The sequence below is a fragment of the Crocodylus siamensis genome, chromosome 5, assembly GCF_052110815.1.
Source record: "Crocodylus siamensis isolate JL-2025a chromosome 5, ASM5211081v1, whole genome shotgun sequence".
Classification (NCBI taxonomy): domain Eukaryota; kingdom Metazoa; phylum Chordata; order Crocodylia; family Crocodylidae; genus Crocodylus; species Crocodylus siamensis.
This window is the reverse complement of record NC_143399.1, coordinates 128,909,685-128,928,857: the sequence shown is the minus strand read 5'-3', so window position 1 is coordinate 128,928,857 and position 19,173 is coordinate 128,909,685. Positions and strand designations below refer to the sequence as shown.

Sequence of the window (19,173 nt, the reverse complement as noted above, 5' to 3'; positions counted from 1 at the left end):
CAGGCAGGCACCAAACAGGGACTGCAAACAGGGTAAGCAGTTTGCAGGCAGTTGCTAGGGGCAAGTGGAGGAAGAAGGAGAGAAGCCAGGAACCAGATCCTGCCCAGGAAGGTAAGTGATCCAGCTGCCTGCGCCTTTGGTTTCCTGAGTGTTTATTTGGTAGGCTGTGTGTGTTTGAGGCATGCGCTCTGAGAAGCTGAGAGTGATTGCTGACTGCTAAGTGATCGCTGCCTGGGCCTGCCAAAAAGCCCTAATGAGGGGGCAGAGCCAGTTGAGTCCCAACCGGGCATAAAAGGAGACTCCCCAGGTTACCAAGGACTGCAAACAAGGTAAGCACTTTGCAGGCCAATTCCTAGGCCAGTTCATGTGTGTTTGGGGCATGTGCTCTGAGAAGCTGGGAGTGATTGTTGACCGAGTGGTGGGGACACTAGAGGGGACCCTGCCTTGGCCTCAGCTGGTGCTCCTTCCCCTTGCATCAGTGAACCCATGGTTCCATCCTCCACCCAGGCAGAGCCCCTGGCTCTGGACTATGGAGGCTGCCTGGCATGGCTGCCAGCAACTGGGAATGGGAGCAAGGTTACCCCCACCTGTAGGGTTTGCTCTTTAGTGAGGTCTTTGGAGTGCCAGGTGACTGAGCTCCAGGCCCAGGTAGGCAGGTTTCACAACATCAGGGCCCGTGAACAGGAGATTGATGACTACTACTATCAGGTTCTTCTCCTGAAGAATGAAGAGAGAAGTGCAAGGATACCCAGCTACGTGAAGAAGGACAACAGGAAGAGACTCGAAGCCCCACCTGGGGGATGCTTGGAAAACTGTAATCTTGGGTCCCAAGACATGCTGTACCAAGGTTACTCATCCCTTGGAACCAAGCAACAGGTATGCACCTCTCACACCACCAGCAAAACATCAGAAGAAACACAGATTCTGGACGAGGGGAGGCAGCTAGCTGCCCACCGCTCCTCCCCAAGAAGAGAAGCAGGGTTGTTGGGGTGGGCCACTCCTTCCTGAGAAGGACTGAGGGAGCAATCTGCCACCCTAGCCCATGAGGTCTGCTGCCTCCCAGGGGTCCATATCCAGGACATGGCAGAGAGGATTCCTAAACTCATCTGGCCCTCTGACCATTAGTCCCCATACTCCTCATCCATATGGGCATGAATGACACAGCTTGGAGCAATCCTGGCTGGGTCATGAGTGACTACAGGGCTCTGGGGGCTCAGCTTATATGGTTGGGGGCGCAGGTAGTTTTCTCCTCCATCTTCCTGGTTGCGGGCCTAGGAGAGATGGATGCATCAAAGAGATGAACCAAAGGCTCCAGCGATGGTGCTACCGAGAAGGTTTCAGCTTCCCTGACCATAGCATATACTTCAGAGACAGAGGTCTTCTGGGAAGGGATGCTATCAACTTCATGCCAAAGGGGAAGGCTCTTTTCTCAGCCAGGATTGCAGACCTCCTGGATAGGACTTTAAACTGAGACAGTCAGGGAATTGGGGGGGAAGGGGAGGGAAACTACGAGCAGAGCAAGTCCAGGGGCCAACAACCAACCAACAGTTACAACAGGAGACACCAGGGAGGACACCACAGCATAAGCCGAGGGAATGGAGCTCCCTCACTGTAACAGGAAACCGAGGACCTCCAGCACAGGGCTCAAATGTCTGTACACAAATGCCGGGAGCACGAGGAACAAACAGGAGGAAATGGCCCTTCTGCTTTCCAGCAGTGACTACAATATCATAGGGATAACAGAGACTCTAGCCATGATTGGACTGCAGCTACAGAGAGCTACACCCTGCATAGGAGGGCTCACATAGGGAAAAGTGGTAAAGGTGTAGCTCTATATGTAAAAGGAGCAATACATTTTCTTGGAAGCTGGAATTGGTATCACGGAAGGGAGACTTGAGACCCTCTGGGTCAAGATATGAGGGGGACTGTAGGAATGTATTACAGACTTCGGAATCAAGATGAGGTGCTAGATCTGGAATTCTCCAGAGAAGTGGAAGAGACTTTGAGAGCACAGGACTTGGTCATCATGGGTGACCAGCTACCCAGACATCTCCTGGGAAGAGCACTCGGCCAGATCTGACCAGTCACATAGATTCCTGACTTGTATCAAATGAGGCCTACCTATCTCAGGAAGTATATGGGCTGACCAAAAGAAGTGCCCTCCTAGTATATGGGGAAGCTAGGAGCAGGCCCCAAGGAGAACTACATAAAGATTGGCCTACACCTGTAAGGAGCAGATTAGAACTGCAAAGTCGGTGACCAAATTCAGGTTAGCAATTGAAATCAAGGACAATAAGAAGCCCTTCTACAGGTACATAGGTAACAGGAGGAAAACCAGTGGAAGTGTGGGACCCCTGCTAAATGCATCTGGACATCTGATCACTGGCACCAAGGAGAAAACTGAACTCCTGAACGAGTGTTTTGCATCTGTATTCCACCAGTCTAAGAATGATAGCCTGCCAAATGCAAATATGACATACAATAGTCACAGCAGGAATGATCACCTACCAACAGTCAACGTAGAGCTGGTAAAAGAACAGTTAGAGAGACTGGATATCTGTAAGTCAGCAGGACCGGATGAACTCTATCCAAGAGGGCTGAACAAACTAGTCAAAGCCATTGCAGGACTGCTCGTGAACCTCTGAGAACTTGTGGTGTTCAGGAGAGGTCCCAGAAGACTGGAAGAGGGACAATGTTGTGCCCATCTTCAAGAAAGGGAAGAAAGATGACCTAGGGAACTACAGGTCAAAATCAGCCTGACCTCAATCTCAGGGAAAAAAATCCATGAAAATTCTCTCAAGGAGTCCATATGCAATAAGCAAGCTGGTAGAAGGCAAAACTCTAAATGAGCCAGCACGGTTTTGCCGCAGGCAGGTCATGTCTAACGAATCTTATCTCTTTCTATGACCAGGTTACTCACCACCTAGATAAGGGAGATGAGGTTGTTGTCATTTACTTAGACTCTGACTTGGTGCCCCCACAAGGCTCAAGGTAAAACTAGGGAACTATGGGCTCAAACAATTCAACAGTCAGATGGGTGTGAAACTGGTTACAAGGTCAGACCCGGAGAGTACTAATAGACTGATTTGAGTTGGCCTGGCAGAAGGCAGCTAGTAGGGTCCCCCAGGGTTTGGTACTTGGACCACTGCTTTGCAACAACTTCATCAATGATCTGGACGTGGGGCTGAAAAGCACACTGGCAAAGTTGGCTGATGACACTAAGCTGTGGGGAAGTATGGCCACGCCTTAGGGTAGGCTGATGATCCAGGCAGACCTAGATGTTAGATAGGCAGACCAGAACCAGATGCTATTCAACACTGAGAAGTGTAAAGTGCTCCATCTAGGTAGAAAAAATCCGCAACAAACTTACAGGCTCAGGGGCTCCACATCTGAAAGGTACCTGGGCATCATAATTAACCATAAAATGAATATGAGCCACCAGTGTGATGTTACAATTAGCAGAGCAAACAATACGCTGGCATGCATCAACTGACACTTCTCAAACAAAACTAAGGAAGTTATTCTCCCACTCTACGCAGCATTGGTGAGGCCACAGCTGGAGTACTGCAGCCAGTTCTGGGCACCACACTTCAAGAAGGATGTGGAGAAGCTTGAGAGAGTCCAGAGAAGAGCCACTCATATGTTTAGAGGCCTGAAGAGCAAGCCATACAAAGAAAGGAAGACAGATGTATGGGACTGTTCAGCCTACAAAAGAGAAGACTTTGGGATGGCTTTGGTGGCAGCTTACAAATATATCAGTGGAGAGTATCGGGGCAGGCAAACAACTATTCACCAAAGTGCCCCAGGGGAAAACCAAGGAGCAACAGTCAAACTCCTAGAAGGTTTCAGACCGGATAAAAGGAAAAACTTCTTTACAGTTCAGTAACCAGACTCTGGAATAGACTCCCAGCAGGGGTGGTGCAGACACCTACTCTGGAGATCTTCAAAAGGAGACTGGATGCATACCTTGCTAGAGTTATTTGACCCCAGCAGTATTTCCTGTCTACAGCAGGGGGCTGGACCCAATGATCTCATGAGGTCCTTTCCAGCTCTAAACTTCTGTGAATAAAACACCGTATCTTAAATAACTTATTTTAAAATAGCCCAGCACTAAATGACACTTATCTTAATGGCATACAGGCTTAACATAATCCTGTTAGCCTAGTTATATAAAGCTCTAAACAATCATGATTTGAGTACCATGTATAGTAGAACAATTAAAGATAACATTAAACTAGTTCACAGCCAATTACTAGATCTGTCAAAATTTCATTATTTTGTCAATAAAGGTACTGCTCTTAAACTAGCTTTTCTTTTCCAGTAGAAAAGAGGACAATCGTTTCATTTTTAAAATATACAAAACATTTGAGGGATGTTTAACTGTGAAGGAACTATATTCTGTTATCTTGGTGAAGTTAGTGGTACATAACAGAAAAAGCCTGAGATTTTTGTGGGTTTTTTGGCAACATTAGTAGCGTTCTTTTGCAACTTATTGCTGTAATGTATTATTTGTCCTCTAAAACAGGGACGTTTTGCAGTGGGGGGCACTTTTAACTCCTAATGTGGGCTCTCTTCCAACTCAACCCGTGCTACAGCTGCTGGAAACAATAAGAGAGTCATGGCCACCCCTTCACTGCTGATGCCATTTCCCCATTTACCCAAGTAATCACATCCCCCCAGCTGCCAGAACACTGCAGAAAGCTCAGAGCTCCAGAGGATGAACAAGACGGCTCTGCAGGCCAGATCCGGATGACAAACCACAGGTTGCTGACCCCTGCTCTAAAAATGACTAAATCCCAACTAAGTTGGATGTTTGTGAATTGGAAGGGGATATGTTGACGTAGCTTGGGACACAGATGCAAAGACCTATGCCTCAAACCAAGAACGATGGCTTAAGGAGAAATCTGTTTCCACGACATGAAGATAACTGCCAAAGACTCTAAGATCTTCTTTGTCAGTTCCTTTAGGACCCTGGGAGAAAGTTCATCTGGCCCTGCTGACTTGAATTCATTCAGACCCTCAAAAGTTCTCTGACCATCTCTTTTATTATCATCTCACTTAACCTGCCCCGCTGCTTATCCAGATAATCCCTGTTAGACGACTGGCTGCAGCTTAATTTTTTTGTGAAGACTGAGGCAAAGTAGCAATCGAGTAGCTTTGCCTCTTTTGTATTTTCTGTTAGGAGCTCTCCCTGGCTTAATAGCAGATGCAACACTTCCTTGGTCCTTCTTTTCTGGCCAGCATACCTACAGAGCCTCTTCTTGCTGTCCTTACCCTCCTTTGCCAGATGCATCTTCGCCTTTCCAATTTCATCCCTGCAGGTTGTGATTATTTCCTTGGTGACCTGCCATTTGCCCAGTCCCTGTATGCTTTCCTTTTGCATTTTAGAAGCATCTTACACAGCCACACTGGTTTCTTGCCATTCTTACGCTCCCATTATTTTGGGACAGTTTTCTGCTGTGCTTCCAATACTGTGCTCTTGGAAGCTCACAGCCCTCCTGGGATTTAGCATCCTAGTTTTGCTGACACCACTCTTTCCATCTCAGGATTTGGAATTCTATCATATCTCGATAGCTTCCTCTTAAATTACCCATCGCCTTCATATCCTCCACCTATTATTCCCTGTTGATCAGAAAAAGATACAAGATACATGATCCCCTAGTAGTATCCTTCACTTTCTGGAACGGAAAGTTGTTCTCCACAAGTTAGGTACTGGCTTGACATTTTATGTTTGGCTGCGCTGTTCTTCCAGCAGATGTCTGGAAAACTGAAGTCTCCCATCAGTTCCATCCCACAGCGTTTGGATAAATTTCCTACCTGCTTGAAGAATGTCTCATCTACCTTCTCTTTCTGATTAGGTGGCCTGTAATAAATCCCCTACTATTTTATTTAGGAGTGCACTGATAGAAATTTTGGGGCCAATACCAATAGCCGATTTTTAAGGAGGCATATCAGCCGATACCAATCCAATTTCCGATATAGCTGTGTGCAACTGGTAAGTCTGTTGTGGTAGAAAGGAAGGGGGGAGACAAGGGGCAAGGGCAGGGGCAGGCACTGCCCAGCCAGGGTGGGGCAGGGAGCAAAATGGAGCCATGTAGGGAAGGGAGGCAGCTCCCACTGCTACACACACTCTGGGAGGGCATGGGGCAGAGGCGTGTGCCCCCGGATCTGTGCGGGAAGGGGAGAGTAGGCTGCAGCTGCAACCTGGGCTGCACCAGGCTTTTCTCGGTGGGGGCTATGGAGGGGGCTGCAGCCACCCCAAATTTCGCCATAGCCCCGCTCCCAGTGCTGACACCTGCCTAGTGCAGCCCCACCTCTTCCCAGCGCGTAGGTGGAAGTAGGGCATTGAGTCAGGGCTGCGCCAGGTGGGCATCAGTGTTGGGAGCAGGGCTACAGTGAAATTTGCAGCGCTTTATCCCCCTCCACAGGCCCCATCCCAAGCCCAGCCCCTGCCAAGAAGAGCCGGGTACAACCCCAGGTCAAGCCCACCCTCCCCAGATCCAAGGGTACACCCCCCCACCCCATGCCCTCCGGTGGTGCACGTAGCAGCAGAAGCCACCACCCCAGATAAGCTGAGGCTCCATCCTGCACTGCACCACGCCCCAACTGGGCAGCACCTCTGCCTGCCCTCTCCCTCACTATGGACAACGTTGATCTGCCCCCCCCACACCCTCTCCCTTCCCCCTGCCATTCCACTTCAATGGACTTGCCAGCTGCACACAGCTCTCCATGCTTCCAGGCTCTGCTTCTCCCTGCCTGAGTACTGTGCTGCAACTGAGCCCATGCACAAGCATTTATCAGCCAAATTATCAGCCACATCGGGCCAATTTCCAAAACAGCCAATTTTTTTTTATATCAGTACCAATCCAATGCATCAGTGCACCTCTAATTATATTGGTGTCACATCTTTCACCTTGTTCTTTACCCATATGCATTCTGGTTTGCCATCTTCCTTCTCCTGGATCAATAAACAAGAGTGTGCGTTTCTGATACACAAGCCAGCACTGCCAAATTTCTTCCCAAATTCTGTCCTTCCAAAACAAGTTGTAACCCTAAATGTTGACATTTCAGTCATAACAGCTGTCTTATCAGGTCTCAGTGATGCCAACTGTATCATAGTTCTTTTTCACAGGTTGCAGCTTCCAGCTCATCTTGTTTATTTCCCATACTTCTCACATTTTTGTACATGCATTCAGCTGTATTTTGCATTCTGACCTCCTCACTTCCCTTTTGCTGGAGTCCTGTAGCTCAAATGTCTATCATTTCTGAGCAAGCTATACTCAACAGGGGAAAGAGAGGTAATACTTACTTCAGTAGTCCCATCTTTCCTCAGTAGTTCTGCTTTTCTCTAACTGCAAGAGTACTCATTTAAACTACTCACTAATAGTGAAAATAAAGGGCATTTTTACAAAGACACAGGAGTGGAAAGACTCCTGCATCAGTAGTGTATTCAGAATAATTCAGTGTTAACATGAACAAAAAAAGTAAATTCTCCTTTCTGAGTGGAGTAATTATTCACTTAGGAGCTAATTAAGAAGTCACTGTTCCAAGTATACCCACAGTAATCTGAAGCATCAAGTTGTGGTCTGAATTCTAGACCATGATGTGCTGCTCACATTAAGACCTCTTATGTTCAGATTAATTCTTTTAATTAATTAATTCTTCTGACCCATGGGTTGAGAAACGCTGGTCTGGGGTGCCAAATTCTTTGAATTTTTAAGTGATCCATGTGAGTTCTCCAACCTGTACTTGACACACCTATACTCAACGTCTTTGTTGGAGAGAAGGCAGGGAATGACATCCTCTCCTCTCCTCAAACAATTTTTTTCTGGATTCTTCCCCAGCTCAGTGTAGTAGCAATGTGAAATACAGTCGCAACCTTCATCTGGTACTCTGTTTTGAAACAGAAACCCCTGAATCACTGATCAAAAGGTAAGTAACACTGACTTGTAACACTGGCAGAACATTTCTTTATGGGATGCAACTGCATGCACACAAATGATGGAACAAAGTTGCCAGGTGACTTTGTAGACAATTTTAAAACCCAACTACAGTAGCAGCCAGATACTTCCCAGGGTTATGTTCCCTGCAAAGGGAAGGGTTTGCAAAGTAACCAGGAAAACAGCCGTGCAGAACTGCTTGAGATGCTTCAGCTGTTTACTTCTTGATCAGCTGTGAGAAACTGAAGATGAGCATCAGCTGATTGGACAAGGAAAAGCCAAAACAAACAGCTGAGTAGTTCATTCTTAATCAGCAACCTGCTGTGAATTAAGCACATTGTGAGCCACCCCAATAAAAGCGATCTGGGTTCTACTGCCTCACTCAGCCTAAGAAGCTGCTATGTCCCAGAGCAAGGAAAATTAATTCTATGGATACACAGAAAATCTTCTGCCACATGGAGTTTTACATACTGTAACAAATTCAATTGGCAAGCACAGAATGGGAAGCTCACACTATTCTTGACCTCAGACAAAATAAAGAGAGTATCCAATTTCAGTACTCCCAAATTTATTGAAGTAATACTCACAGGGCCCAATACTAAAGACTGCCAAATTCCTTTTGGCAGAAACTACACCAGAGGAAGGGAAAACTGCAATGAATTGATACTGATTCTTACAAAAGGGAATTTGCTTTACAAAGAAGCATGCTTTAATAGAGAAAGGCAAGAGAGAACTTGAAGAACCATTTAAGGAAACACTGCAACATTTTTCATCTTGCTTTAGAAGTACTGACTGCTTCAGTCCAATGTTTTCCTTGTACTAGTCAATAGAGGCGTTTCCTTAAAACATGCCCACATGCTGCTGCATACCTTAGTTAAAAGTGAAGAGCAGAGCTGTCAGCAAGAACTTCTGATTTGTTAATGAGCACATACTTATTTCAATGAAATTTTTGTTAGGAAAGATTTCTTGGCAAGACATCAAGAGCAGCCTCCCTCCCCCAAATCACAGCCAATCTTCTCAATGCAAAAAAGTCTGAAAGAAGCAAAGTACAGACTCAACTGATGCATCAGTGGTGAGTTCTCTGCACTCTTGCCTCCTCATCCTCTGGCCCCATAAGGCTGTTGTTTGCTACAGGTCACTGCCTTCCTTGGAAGAGAAACTGACTACAGAAACTAGTGATCAAAGTCAATTACATTAAGTGCAACTGCTTCACTAAGACCCAGCCCAAAAGAACAAATAACATGGTAGTTAGAGCAATTATGGTTTTCAGTTCGCCACAGAAAAACACAGTAAAATGCAGATTTTCTCATTTTAAGAAGAAAAACACATATTTTTTCTTTTTAAGGAGAAAAACATGGGAAACAGCAGGTTTTCCCTTGCAGGCTGGCAGAGTTCCAGCCTGCAAGGGGCTGGGGGGAGCAGGAGGAAGGCAATCCAGCAGGGGGTGTCACATGCACGCTACACATGCATATGACAGCCAGGCAGTGTGGAGAGCACTTCAACTCCCCACAGTAAGTTGGGGGGCGGGGAGAGGGGAAATTAAGCCCCATAGAAAGGGAGGGAAGAAGGTAGCTGGGCAGGGCTGGGGCTGCAGTCCAACCAGGGCAGTGGGTGGGTGGGTAGGACTTGGGGCTGTCTAGTACATGCATAATTTTACGACTTAAAAGTCCACATTTGAACACACTTTAAAAATAAACTGTGTTCAGAAAGTAGACCACTTATGACACTTTCAAGTCATAAAAGTTAGCAATACACACACAGGCAAAAATCAGTGTGTCAAAATAATGATGGATGTCACTCTCAATATGGTAAAGGCTGACTTGTACCATCTGCAACAGAACAGGTAACCATGCTTCTGTGGACCATAGGACTGAGCGACCAGATCTTTCTTAATATTTGCCTATCCTTTTATTATCAGAGGAAGTGGTTTAAAAAAAAACCATGCAGGAATTTTACCTTTATCAGTACCAGGAAAGAAGACTAAGCCTTATGTTCAGGTGAATGATTTCTCTAGCCTTCCCTGACCTAGATGCAACTTGGGACGTACCACAAAATATTCAGCTCATCTAGCAGACAAAGTCTGCTAGATACAAAAATAACTGAAAATAAAGTGTGGGACAGAACCAGTTTCCTACCTGAAAAGCTTCCTGACGGACTCTACACTCTAGAACCTCCCTGCTTGTTTAAGCAATGCCTAGAACAATGATTCTCAACCAGGGGGCCATGACATCCATTCAAGGGTGCCACATAATGTTAGCATTGTTAGGCGTGCAAATGTCATTCACAAGATAAATCCAGGGATTTCAAAGAGAAATCCATAGTGTTAAATATATTTGATCTTTTGAGTGTTCTGCAACGGAAAAATTATTCTATTATCAAGTTTACCTGAATCCAAGATATTTTTGAATTTCAAAACCCCTCTCCTGCTCCAGTAATTAAATTCTATATAGGGAAAACTTATAATTTTGTTATAATTTTCCAAGTATAGAACCTATTTATTGGAGGGTCGACTTAAGTTTGTAAACAGCAGGATGAAGGAAGAGATTGCAGCTCTGACTCTGGCCCCAACCCAGGCTCAGGGCCAGATTCCAAGCCACAGTATAACTGCTTGTCCCCCTCCCCATCCCCTGCTTTGTAATGGAATCCAAGATGAGGGGCTTTTATTTCTCCAAGCTGAATGGGAGGGGAAAAAAAAAAAAAATCTCATCCTGGATTTGAATAAATACGGTACTTTTCCATATTTGAAAAACAAGTGAAAACTAAGAGCTAGCAACTTTGAAGGAATGCCTCGAGTTCAACAAGGGATGTCTTAAGTCGAAAAAGCTTAAGAACAATTCACCTACTAATCTGAACCAGGAAAATGTTTTGGGAAAACAGGATAACAGACTTTTTAGAGTACACAGGAGTATCTATGGGCACTCTGATTTAGGCTAAATAAATAAATAAATACAATTAGATACTATTTCCCAACTGCAGTTTGTCCATGACCTGTCACCAGGTTAGACACAAAGGCTTTGACATTGTGCTGCCTGAAATGCGAGAGCGATGTTTACTTACACTGGGATCTTGAGATGCACAAGGTTACTTCATTTGGGGACATGGAGGTTAGGCCCCAAAATTTTTGGCAGCCTGCGCTGCCACTTGCTGACTTACTGCCCTTCTGAAAGTACTAGGCAACTGCCCATCAAGAATGACTTGGGGTGGGGCAGGGAGGAAAGACTGCAGGCAGGGATGGAGCCCCATGCCCCCTACCCACCCACCCCCGTCCAGGCCCACTCCCCACTTCCCTCCTGCTGCTTGGGATCTGGGCCCACTCCCCATCTCCCCGCCACAGCGGCAGGGCGAAGGGAGGAGAGGGCCCAGGCCAGATGCAGGGGAGGACTGGGCCTGAGGGTAGGGAGAAGCAGAGCTGACAGGATGCAGGGGAGCAGCGGACTCAGGCCAACCTGGCAGCAGCAGGGGGACAGGAAAAGCAGCCTCGGGGCTGACATGAGGGAGAGAGGGGTGGAATTTGAAAGCATTCTTTTCTGATAACTATTTCTTCCAATTTAAGGCAGAAGCTTAAGCTTTCTATGGATCTCTTGGTGCAACACTCTTCTTTACCACCATAGCAACCATGAAAGGATACTAGTAACTGATTTCAAACCAGATTACAGCCATACAAATTTAAATAAAATCTTAGCATTTCTCTTCAGAAAGAGTAAAGACCACAAAAGAGGCCTTTTCTTTTTCTTGGCTTTTCCTGCCCTTTGATTGGGAAAAGCTGCAGTTGCAGATTGGTAAACTGCTCCTGTCAGCAAGTCCCATAATCACAGTTCAGATTTTAAATCTGCGTGCCATTAAAGATGCTCATTTTCCCTCTAGATCCAGCAACTAACAAAACTCTGTCAATATGGGTGGGTGAGGTGGAATGGGAGAATGGGGGGAAACTCAGGCAGAAATAATATTAGATATATTTAATCTTGATTGCCTAGAAGAAAGCAGGACTTCTGTGAGAAGGTGCCATACGTATACTGAGTGGTCAGAAAGAAGGTGCTAAGGGTGGGCAATCTTATTACAAAGAAGTCCTTGATTCATGGCCTTATCTGTAGCACACTCTTCGGCCAATTTCAACAAAATAGCAACCATCTTTGATAGCTTTTGCTGACACTGGGAAATAGCAGCTGTATCACTAAAAAGACATTAAAACAGGCCATACCAAGCCACACAGTAGCAGCCTATATTACTCTGATCTTCAGCTTCCCCAATAATTGTAAGCAAACAAAACTGTCCAGTGATAAGAGGAACTATCCCTACTCTTCCTAGTAAATGTAAAAGGAATGTCTTGGAGCAAGCACTGAGCTCGTCACAGCAGCCTCAAGGAATCAGGCAGTCACCTAGGAATCTTGCTCCTATGATAAATGGAGAGAAAAACTCTAAGGCTTTGACATTGTGCTGCCTGGAGTCTGGGTGCTTCCATAAAAACCAACCTGGAAGCTGCTAGCTGTCACTGACTTAGCACCTCTCATGAGATTTTGCCTCCATTACTGAAACAGAACACAGTATCAGAGACTTTAGAATGCACATTACAGCTCATTCTCAGCACTCGGGGATTGATATATCTGATGCATCTGCTTCAAGAGCTCCACGACAAACTTCTGACCAGATTCGGAGAAGTCTCTTGGAGCATTTGACAGCTTTCCATGGGTTTTAGAATAGTAATGATACTTAAAGGCATTCCTTAAATGCACAGTCATGACTGGTTGTCAGGATGAGCAGTCATCTGACAGAACAAAAATGCCACAAGGATACTCCTTGAAGTTCCTTCTTTATTTTTCCTTTGAAGACAATCCTGTTCTAATGGGAAAAAGCCACCAAAATAAATGTTCACAGGGAAACTGCAAACTAAGACAAAAATCAAGCACCATATGGTTGCCAAAATGCCAGGGAACCTGGACAGTATGTTCACAACTTTGACAATAAATCAAATTTATGTAAAGGGCAAGAAAAAACTAGATAGCATTTTTTATTGTTTTAAGACAGCAGAATAGATACTGAAAGGGTCTGGCAGATATTACTTTTGTTGGTCTACAAAGTTTAAAAGAGCATGATGGAAGAAAATGTACTGACGGATGGTATCAAAATGGTATGAAACACTTAACAAAGGCATACTTTTAATGCATTCTAGGCACTAATCATAATTTAGTGACAAAAATTAAACAGCTCACCTTGCAGAGGGAATTCCCCTCTTGTTGAGGTCTACTCGTACTCTCTCCCCTACATGTCTATAAATCTCCACAATTGCCAATAATGCAGCATCTCTCACCTGTGAATGCATATTAAAATTGAAGAACTTTTTAACAGAAATTATAAAAGTAATAAAATATGCGAAATAGTAGCCCAAATAACCAATCTATCAGGGAGATAAGCAACAAATAGCAATGGTCCTATTCCCCCCAGCAGCACCTGGGGTGATGAGGAACAATGGCCAGAAGCTGCTGGAGAATAGGTTCAGGTTAGAGATTAGGAGACACCATTTCACTGTTAGGGTGGCTAGGATCTGGAACAAACTTCCTAGGGAAGTGGTCCTCGCTCCTACCTTGGGTAAATTCAGAAAGAGGCTGGATGAACACCTGTCTGGGGTCGTATGATGGCAGCGTGTGCTCCAGCCAGTGGCGGGGAGTTAGACTAGATGATCTATTCAGGTCCCTTCTGACCCCTAACTACTATGAAACCTTATGCCAATCCAGTGTGCAAGTTAACTTCAAACAGCTGAAAATGTAAGGATGGAAAATAAAATTACCAATTAAAGATGCTAGCTCTTAAGCTGAAACATACTATCTAGTCCATCCTCTGACAAAGCTCTATTATGCTTAATACATTTTGCAATGCTTCAACCAGCCTAATTTTAAGTGAACCAGAAAATGAATTTCAACAACTTCTTGTTGAAGACTATCTTATAGTCCAAGAGACTAAAGACATTTGTCCCCATTTTCATCCTAGAGATGAAATTAAGCTGTAAATTCTTAATCCTCCCAAAAAACTGCATGCAGACAGGGTTCAACTTCTACTTGATAATATACTTCCTTAGTTAAACTGATGAAGGCCTAAAAATATATGTCAGTTAAGTCTGCTTTTGGAGGGCAGTCCTTCCTGTTTATCATGTGCTGCTTTTCTTTGAGTACATTATACAGAAAACAATTGTATCCACCAATGATTCAATTCAACCTGCCAGAGACAGGAAACAACTGTACTGAGAGCATTCTACCAAACCCAATTTAAAAAGGAACACTATCAGAACTGTTTCCCAACAACTGTCTTCACGTGCAAAAATGGATCAGTGAGAAAACCAAGCTGCATGACTGAATAAGATGGACATGGACAAATGGAGAAACAAATCCAGAGAGAAAACTTAAGTATATAACATCAATTATCTCTCCCTCATCTCAAAATACAATTGCTCAAGCAATAAAATGCTTACCGGACTATTGGAGTCTCCAAACAAGATGCATAAGTGTGGAACCAATTTGTTGAGGATTAACGATTGTGCACCATAACTGCAAAAACAAACAAAAATAAGTGTCATGCCAACAGGGAAAAAATATGTTTTATGAGCAAACGACCTTGTAGCTTAGCATCAATAAACGTTTACATGGATTGAAGTCCCTGCCCTGGTCATTAGTTACTTTTTTTTTTTTTAAATGAAGTTGAAGCTTCTCATGCCTTCGCATCTTTCAGAAAACTGTAGAAAACTCAGAAAGTGTAAGTGTACAGACTTCCCACTTTTTAAAAGAATAATTTTGCGAAGACATCAAGCTTCTTAAACTGTTATATTCAGAAGAAAAAGAAGCAATTGAGAAACAAGATAGGATACTAATTATAATACTTTATACCCAAAAGAAACAAGAAAACTTACGCATTCAAGGTTGCAATGAGACACAAGCACACTCCCTCTCGGGATCGGTTATTCTTGTGTTTAAAACCAACAGCAAGGCGTTCCCAAATGTACTATTAAAACAAAAACAATTGTTTTTAATTACTAGGCTCACAATGCAATATAATTCTGTTCATCTTCTGTAATGATATTTGGACCACCAGGTTCTGCATACATAGAAAACTGAATCAAAATAGTTCTGTTCTGGTTATTGGAATAGGTTGGGTTTTGGGGAGATTTTTTTGGGGGGCGGGGGTTGTTTTGTTTTTTTACAAAATTAGGTTATTTTACATGATTTACAGTATGGAACACTAGTCAACATTTTCCTTACATATGCATTATTTACTTTTAGTAGAAAATACACTATGCCAGAAATATGAAAAGGTTTGTCCCTGTAAAATATAGTCCAATATTTCACTTCTTTTTTACTATTTTTAAATATTACTTTTTGATGACAACAGCAAAGCCAGATTCAGTTTCAAACTAATATGGTTTGAAAGGCATTTGTTATCCATTTTCTTCAATGTTTCACATACTTCTTATAAAATTTCCTGCAAGAACCAGTTTGTTTCCTCTTATCCAAACCCAACTGATCACTGTACATTTAATCTTGCTTTCCGTGTTCCATATTTCTTCATCAGGAATTTTTTTCTTGCCCATTCATTTATCCTGCTTCTACTTTCTCCTCTGTTTTTATTTCTCCTTTTATGTCGCTCTCTCGTGATTTCCTGTATTATGACTTTTACGCTACACAATCCCTCACTTGCTCTCCTGCAATACTGTTGCCTCTCTTTTATTTGGTCACTTACCACTATCTTTTTAATCCTCCAATTGTCAGTAGCTCTGGAGCTTTATATCAAATCACCCTTGCTAACGCTGCAAACTGGGAGTTTATAAGACCTGGATTTCCAGTGATCAAACTGCAACCCCCAACTGCAGTGCTGCCATTATAATCCAGCAAGCATCTGAGAAAATGTTGCCTAGCAACAACTGCACCCTGCCTGAGCAATAGCACATTACTCAGTCTACTCAACATCCTACACTCTCCAAATACTGCAATTCCAATATAGCATGATCACATCAAATAAATAATTTTATCCTGCAAGTCATTAAAATTGCATTCGTCTTGCTGCAAAATAATAACAAAGCAAACAAACAGCACCAGCAGGTCATATAACCAGGGAATATTGTCTATATAAACTTCAATCTTTAATAATTAGATAGCTACAGCCTAGAACAGATACCCAGAAAAGGGTTAAGAAATTAAAATGTTAAGCATAATTTGAAAATTTCTTACATTGTATCATATGTAAACAGAATGAACTAGAGGAGGGCAGCAGCATTTGCTTGGTAAAACAGCACAAATAAACAACAACAGGTTGCAAAGAAGAAAACATCAGGCCCCAATTAGCCCATCCTTTAGTATGTACAAGATCTTAAAAAGCCTTCCTTTCAGGACTCACATTACTTTTATTACAGAAATAAAATGCTCATTGTTTTCTAACTCAGGATGAAGTTTGCCAATTAAAACTCCCTGGTAGATTAGGTCCTACTGCACAGGGTTTAGTCCTACATCTGACTACAGGTTTTAACAACTGAAAAGCCTCTTTCTGCTTTTGTGAACCAGTGTCCGCATTCATTTTGTTGCCTAAACTTATGAATTACGTCTGAAGAAAATCTTCATAACAGTCAAGTTATCAGCTGCATGCCCACTGGCAACTAATATTTTAAGCAACATTACTCAGGATGTTTACAAGATACAAAATGCTGTTAGGCAGTCTTACAATTTTACCTTCTATACAAATATGAACATTACACAAGTATCTAAAAGGTCCAGTCATCAAGAGGATCCCATTGCACTGAGCACTGTAAAAGGAATATGTAACTCAGTTTTGAAGTATTAACTGTAATCTTAGTAAAATACCAGTGTCACAATTCAGCAGATCTCCAGAGCCCTGAGTTTCTCCCCACTGCACTGTTACTTGCCCAAGGAACAGAATGATTGCTCCAGAAGTAGTTTCCTATCCCAGCATCTCAATTCCTCTGCCCTTACAGCTACAGTAAGGGAACCCAGCTGGCCCCAAGTGGCCCCTGCTTTGAATTGTGGAAGAAAGTATTGGTGCCTCACTCTGTGGAGAGTCAGTCTAGAATATCACTTGCCCAGAAATCACTCTTTCCATTGGAAATCAAGTCAAACAACAGAAGGATTTATTACATAAAATGAAAAAAATATGTAAACAAAATGGGCTATAGGCTTGGAGACTAACAGAAAACAAATAGAGTTTCTTACTCTCTCACCTGTTTGCCCCAACTAGTCAAGATATAGTTATGCTATCTAACTATCATCAGAAAAGTGAATTGCTTTCTATCAGGAGTGTAGGTTTGTAGCCATATTGATCAAAGGACATAGGCAGACAAGGTTCTTTGGGTCAATCTAGTGTCTTTTATTAGACCAACTCAAATTGTTGGAGTGGTAAAGCAGCCAGGGGCCAGTTCGTATGCAAGAAGGAAGGCCAGTCAGTTTTAACTGACTACATTTTCACTGACTGGCCCTCTTGCATACATACTGGCCTCTGGCTGCTTTGCCACTCCATTCAGGAAAAGCACAGACCAGTTACAGACACTTCCTCAGCCTGACAAAGGGCATTTGTGCCCAAAAGCTTGTTAAGAATTTTTATGACTATTTAAGTTGGTCTAATAAAAGATACTGGATTTACCCAAAGAACCTTGTTTGCTTTCTACCAGATTTCCAATCTTCAAATAATTTATTAATAGTTTTGGACTATTTTGCTTTAAAACCATGATCCCACTAACATTTACATGCTTTGACTTCAATACCACTACTCATACATACAACGTCATATTTGTAAGTAAATGCAGATACGGGCCTAAGTCTGAATTTTTCAGAAGTGATCGTACCATTGGCGATGCTGTCTGGTCCATTAATTTCAATATGAGATTCTGGGCTTGTTCTCGAACTTGGTCTTTGGCATCTCCCATCCGATCTATCAAAGGCAGAAGAACTATATGACAAAGAAAAAGAATTAATCAAATACATATTCACCAATTTAAAAATCTGAAAATAGGTATAGAAAACATGCTTTATGAATCAGAAAAATCTTGTATCCGCTTCAAAAATCAAGTTGGGATTTTAAAAAAAGCCACGGTATTTTTACAACTCATACTTATGTTTACAATACTTTAAAAAACATTTTAATTGATGTTGCTATTAAAAAACAGATTTCCATTTAAAAAATGTTGAGACTGATATACTTTTCCTTCCTAACAACCACATGTGTGACTTCAATCTGATCTTCAGAAAAGGACAATTTACATAAGCTTGTCAACCAATATTACATCAGAAAAAGAACATTTTGCCCAAGGTAAAAAACTAGGGTAGAACATGCAGGGATGAAACTGTTTTCACCAGAGGCCTTCCTCTGTAATTGGGTATCGTATTTCTAATACCTCCTTTAGCTTTATATTTCAAACAAGCACATGTTCCAAGTAGGACAATTTTTTAAATTTGTACAATCCTCAATCACAAATGCATCATCAAATTAAGGATGAGCCTTCCGTGAGAACAATAATTTTAAAAAATGGTCACAATATTAAAATGACAGCTTCCTAACATATTGGGTGCATCCATGTGAGCTATTAGCACAAAGCAATAAACTCAAGTGCATGTAGTGCTGGAATGTATTGCTCCTGGGTGGCACATTTGGACATGCACCAGGGAACACAGCATGTTGGACTGGATCAAAGCAGCCCCAGCTGGCAGAGTCCTGGAGGGTCAGCCTGCCAGCCTGGGGCTGCTCTGACCCACCTCAACACACTGCAGAGGGACTGGCAAGGGTGCTCCAGTGCAGGGCTAGCCAGCAGGCAGCCACCCACACTGAAGCACCCATGTGCCCCAGCCAGTCCAGTCAGTGTCTACACATGCACTACTGTGCACTAAAGAACTCCACCGCAGGGCAGTACTTGTATTTAGAAGTACTGACCTGTGGTAGAGTTAATTAGTTTCTTGTGGCCTAAAAGGGCCACACATGTAGGCATTGAGACTACTGTGGAGCCAATTAGGCAGCTCCACCATAAACATCTCATGTAGATGTGCCCACCATATTATATTTGCTCTACCTGTGAGGCATGGCAGGCTGAATTAACAGGGTGCGTATACAGCAAGCCACTGGCACTAATTCCCTCCCTATGTTGGTTGCCGCACCTATTTCTACCCGCACACCCCTTACCAATTGCTGCCATCTCCCTGGCTAAATGGGATGGATAAAATCGCTCTGCTGGCTACATTGGTCCATATGCCAC

General features: G+C 43.3%; 1 protein-coding gene across 13 annotated transcripts in view; it reads right to left on the bottom strand.

The window, feature by feature from the left end:
* CLASP2 (cytoplasmic linker associated protein 2) overlaps positions 1 to 19,173 on the bottom strand; it is a 221,824-nt gene that overhangs the window by 177,684 nt on the left and 24,967 nt on the right. For all 13 annotated transcript variants that reach the window (XM_090050336.1, XM_090050323.1, XM_090050327.1 and 10 more), the window contains 4 exons: positions 17,773 to 17,876; positions 14,836 to 14,927; positions 14,401 to 14,476; positions 13,148 to 13,245 (listed from right to left, as the gene is read on the bottom strand). In XM_090050336.1, coding sequence (XP_089906462.1) covers positions 13,148 to 13,245; positions 14,401 to 14,476; positions 14,836 to 14,927; positions 17,773 to 17,876 — 370 coding nt within the window. The remainder of the gene's footprint in view (positions 1 to 13,147; positions 13,246 to 14,400; positions 14,477 to 14,835; positions 14,928 to 17,772; positions 17,877 to 19,173) is intronic.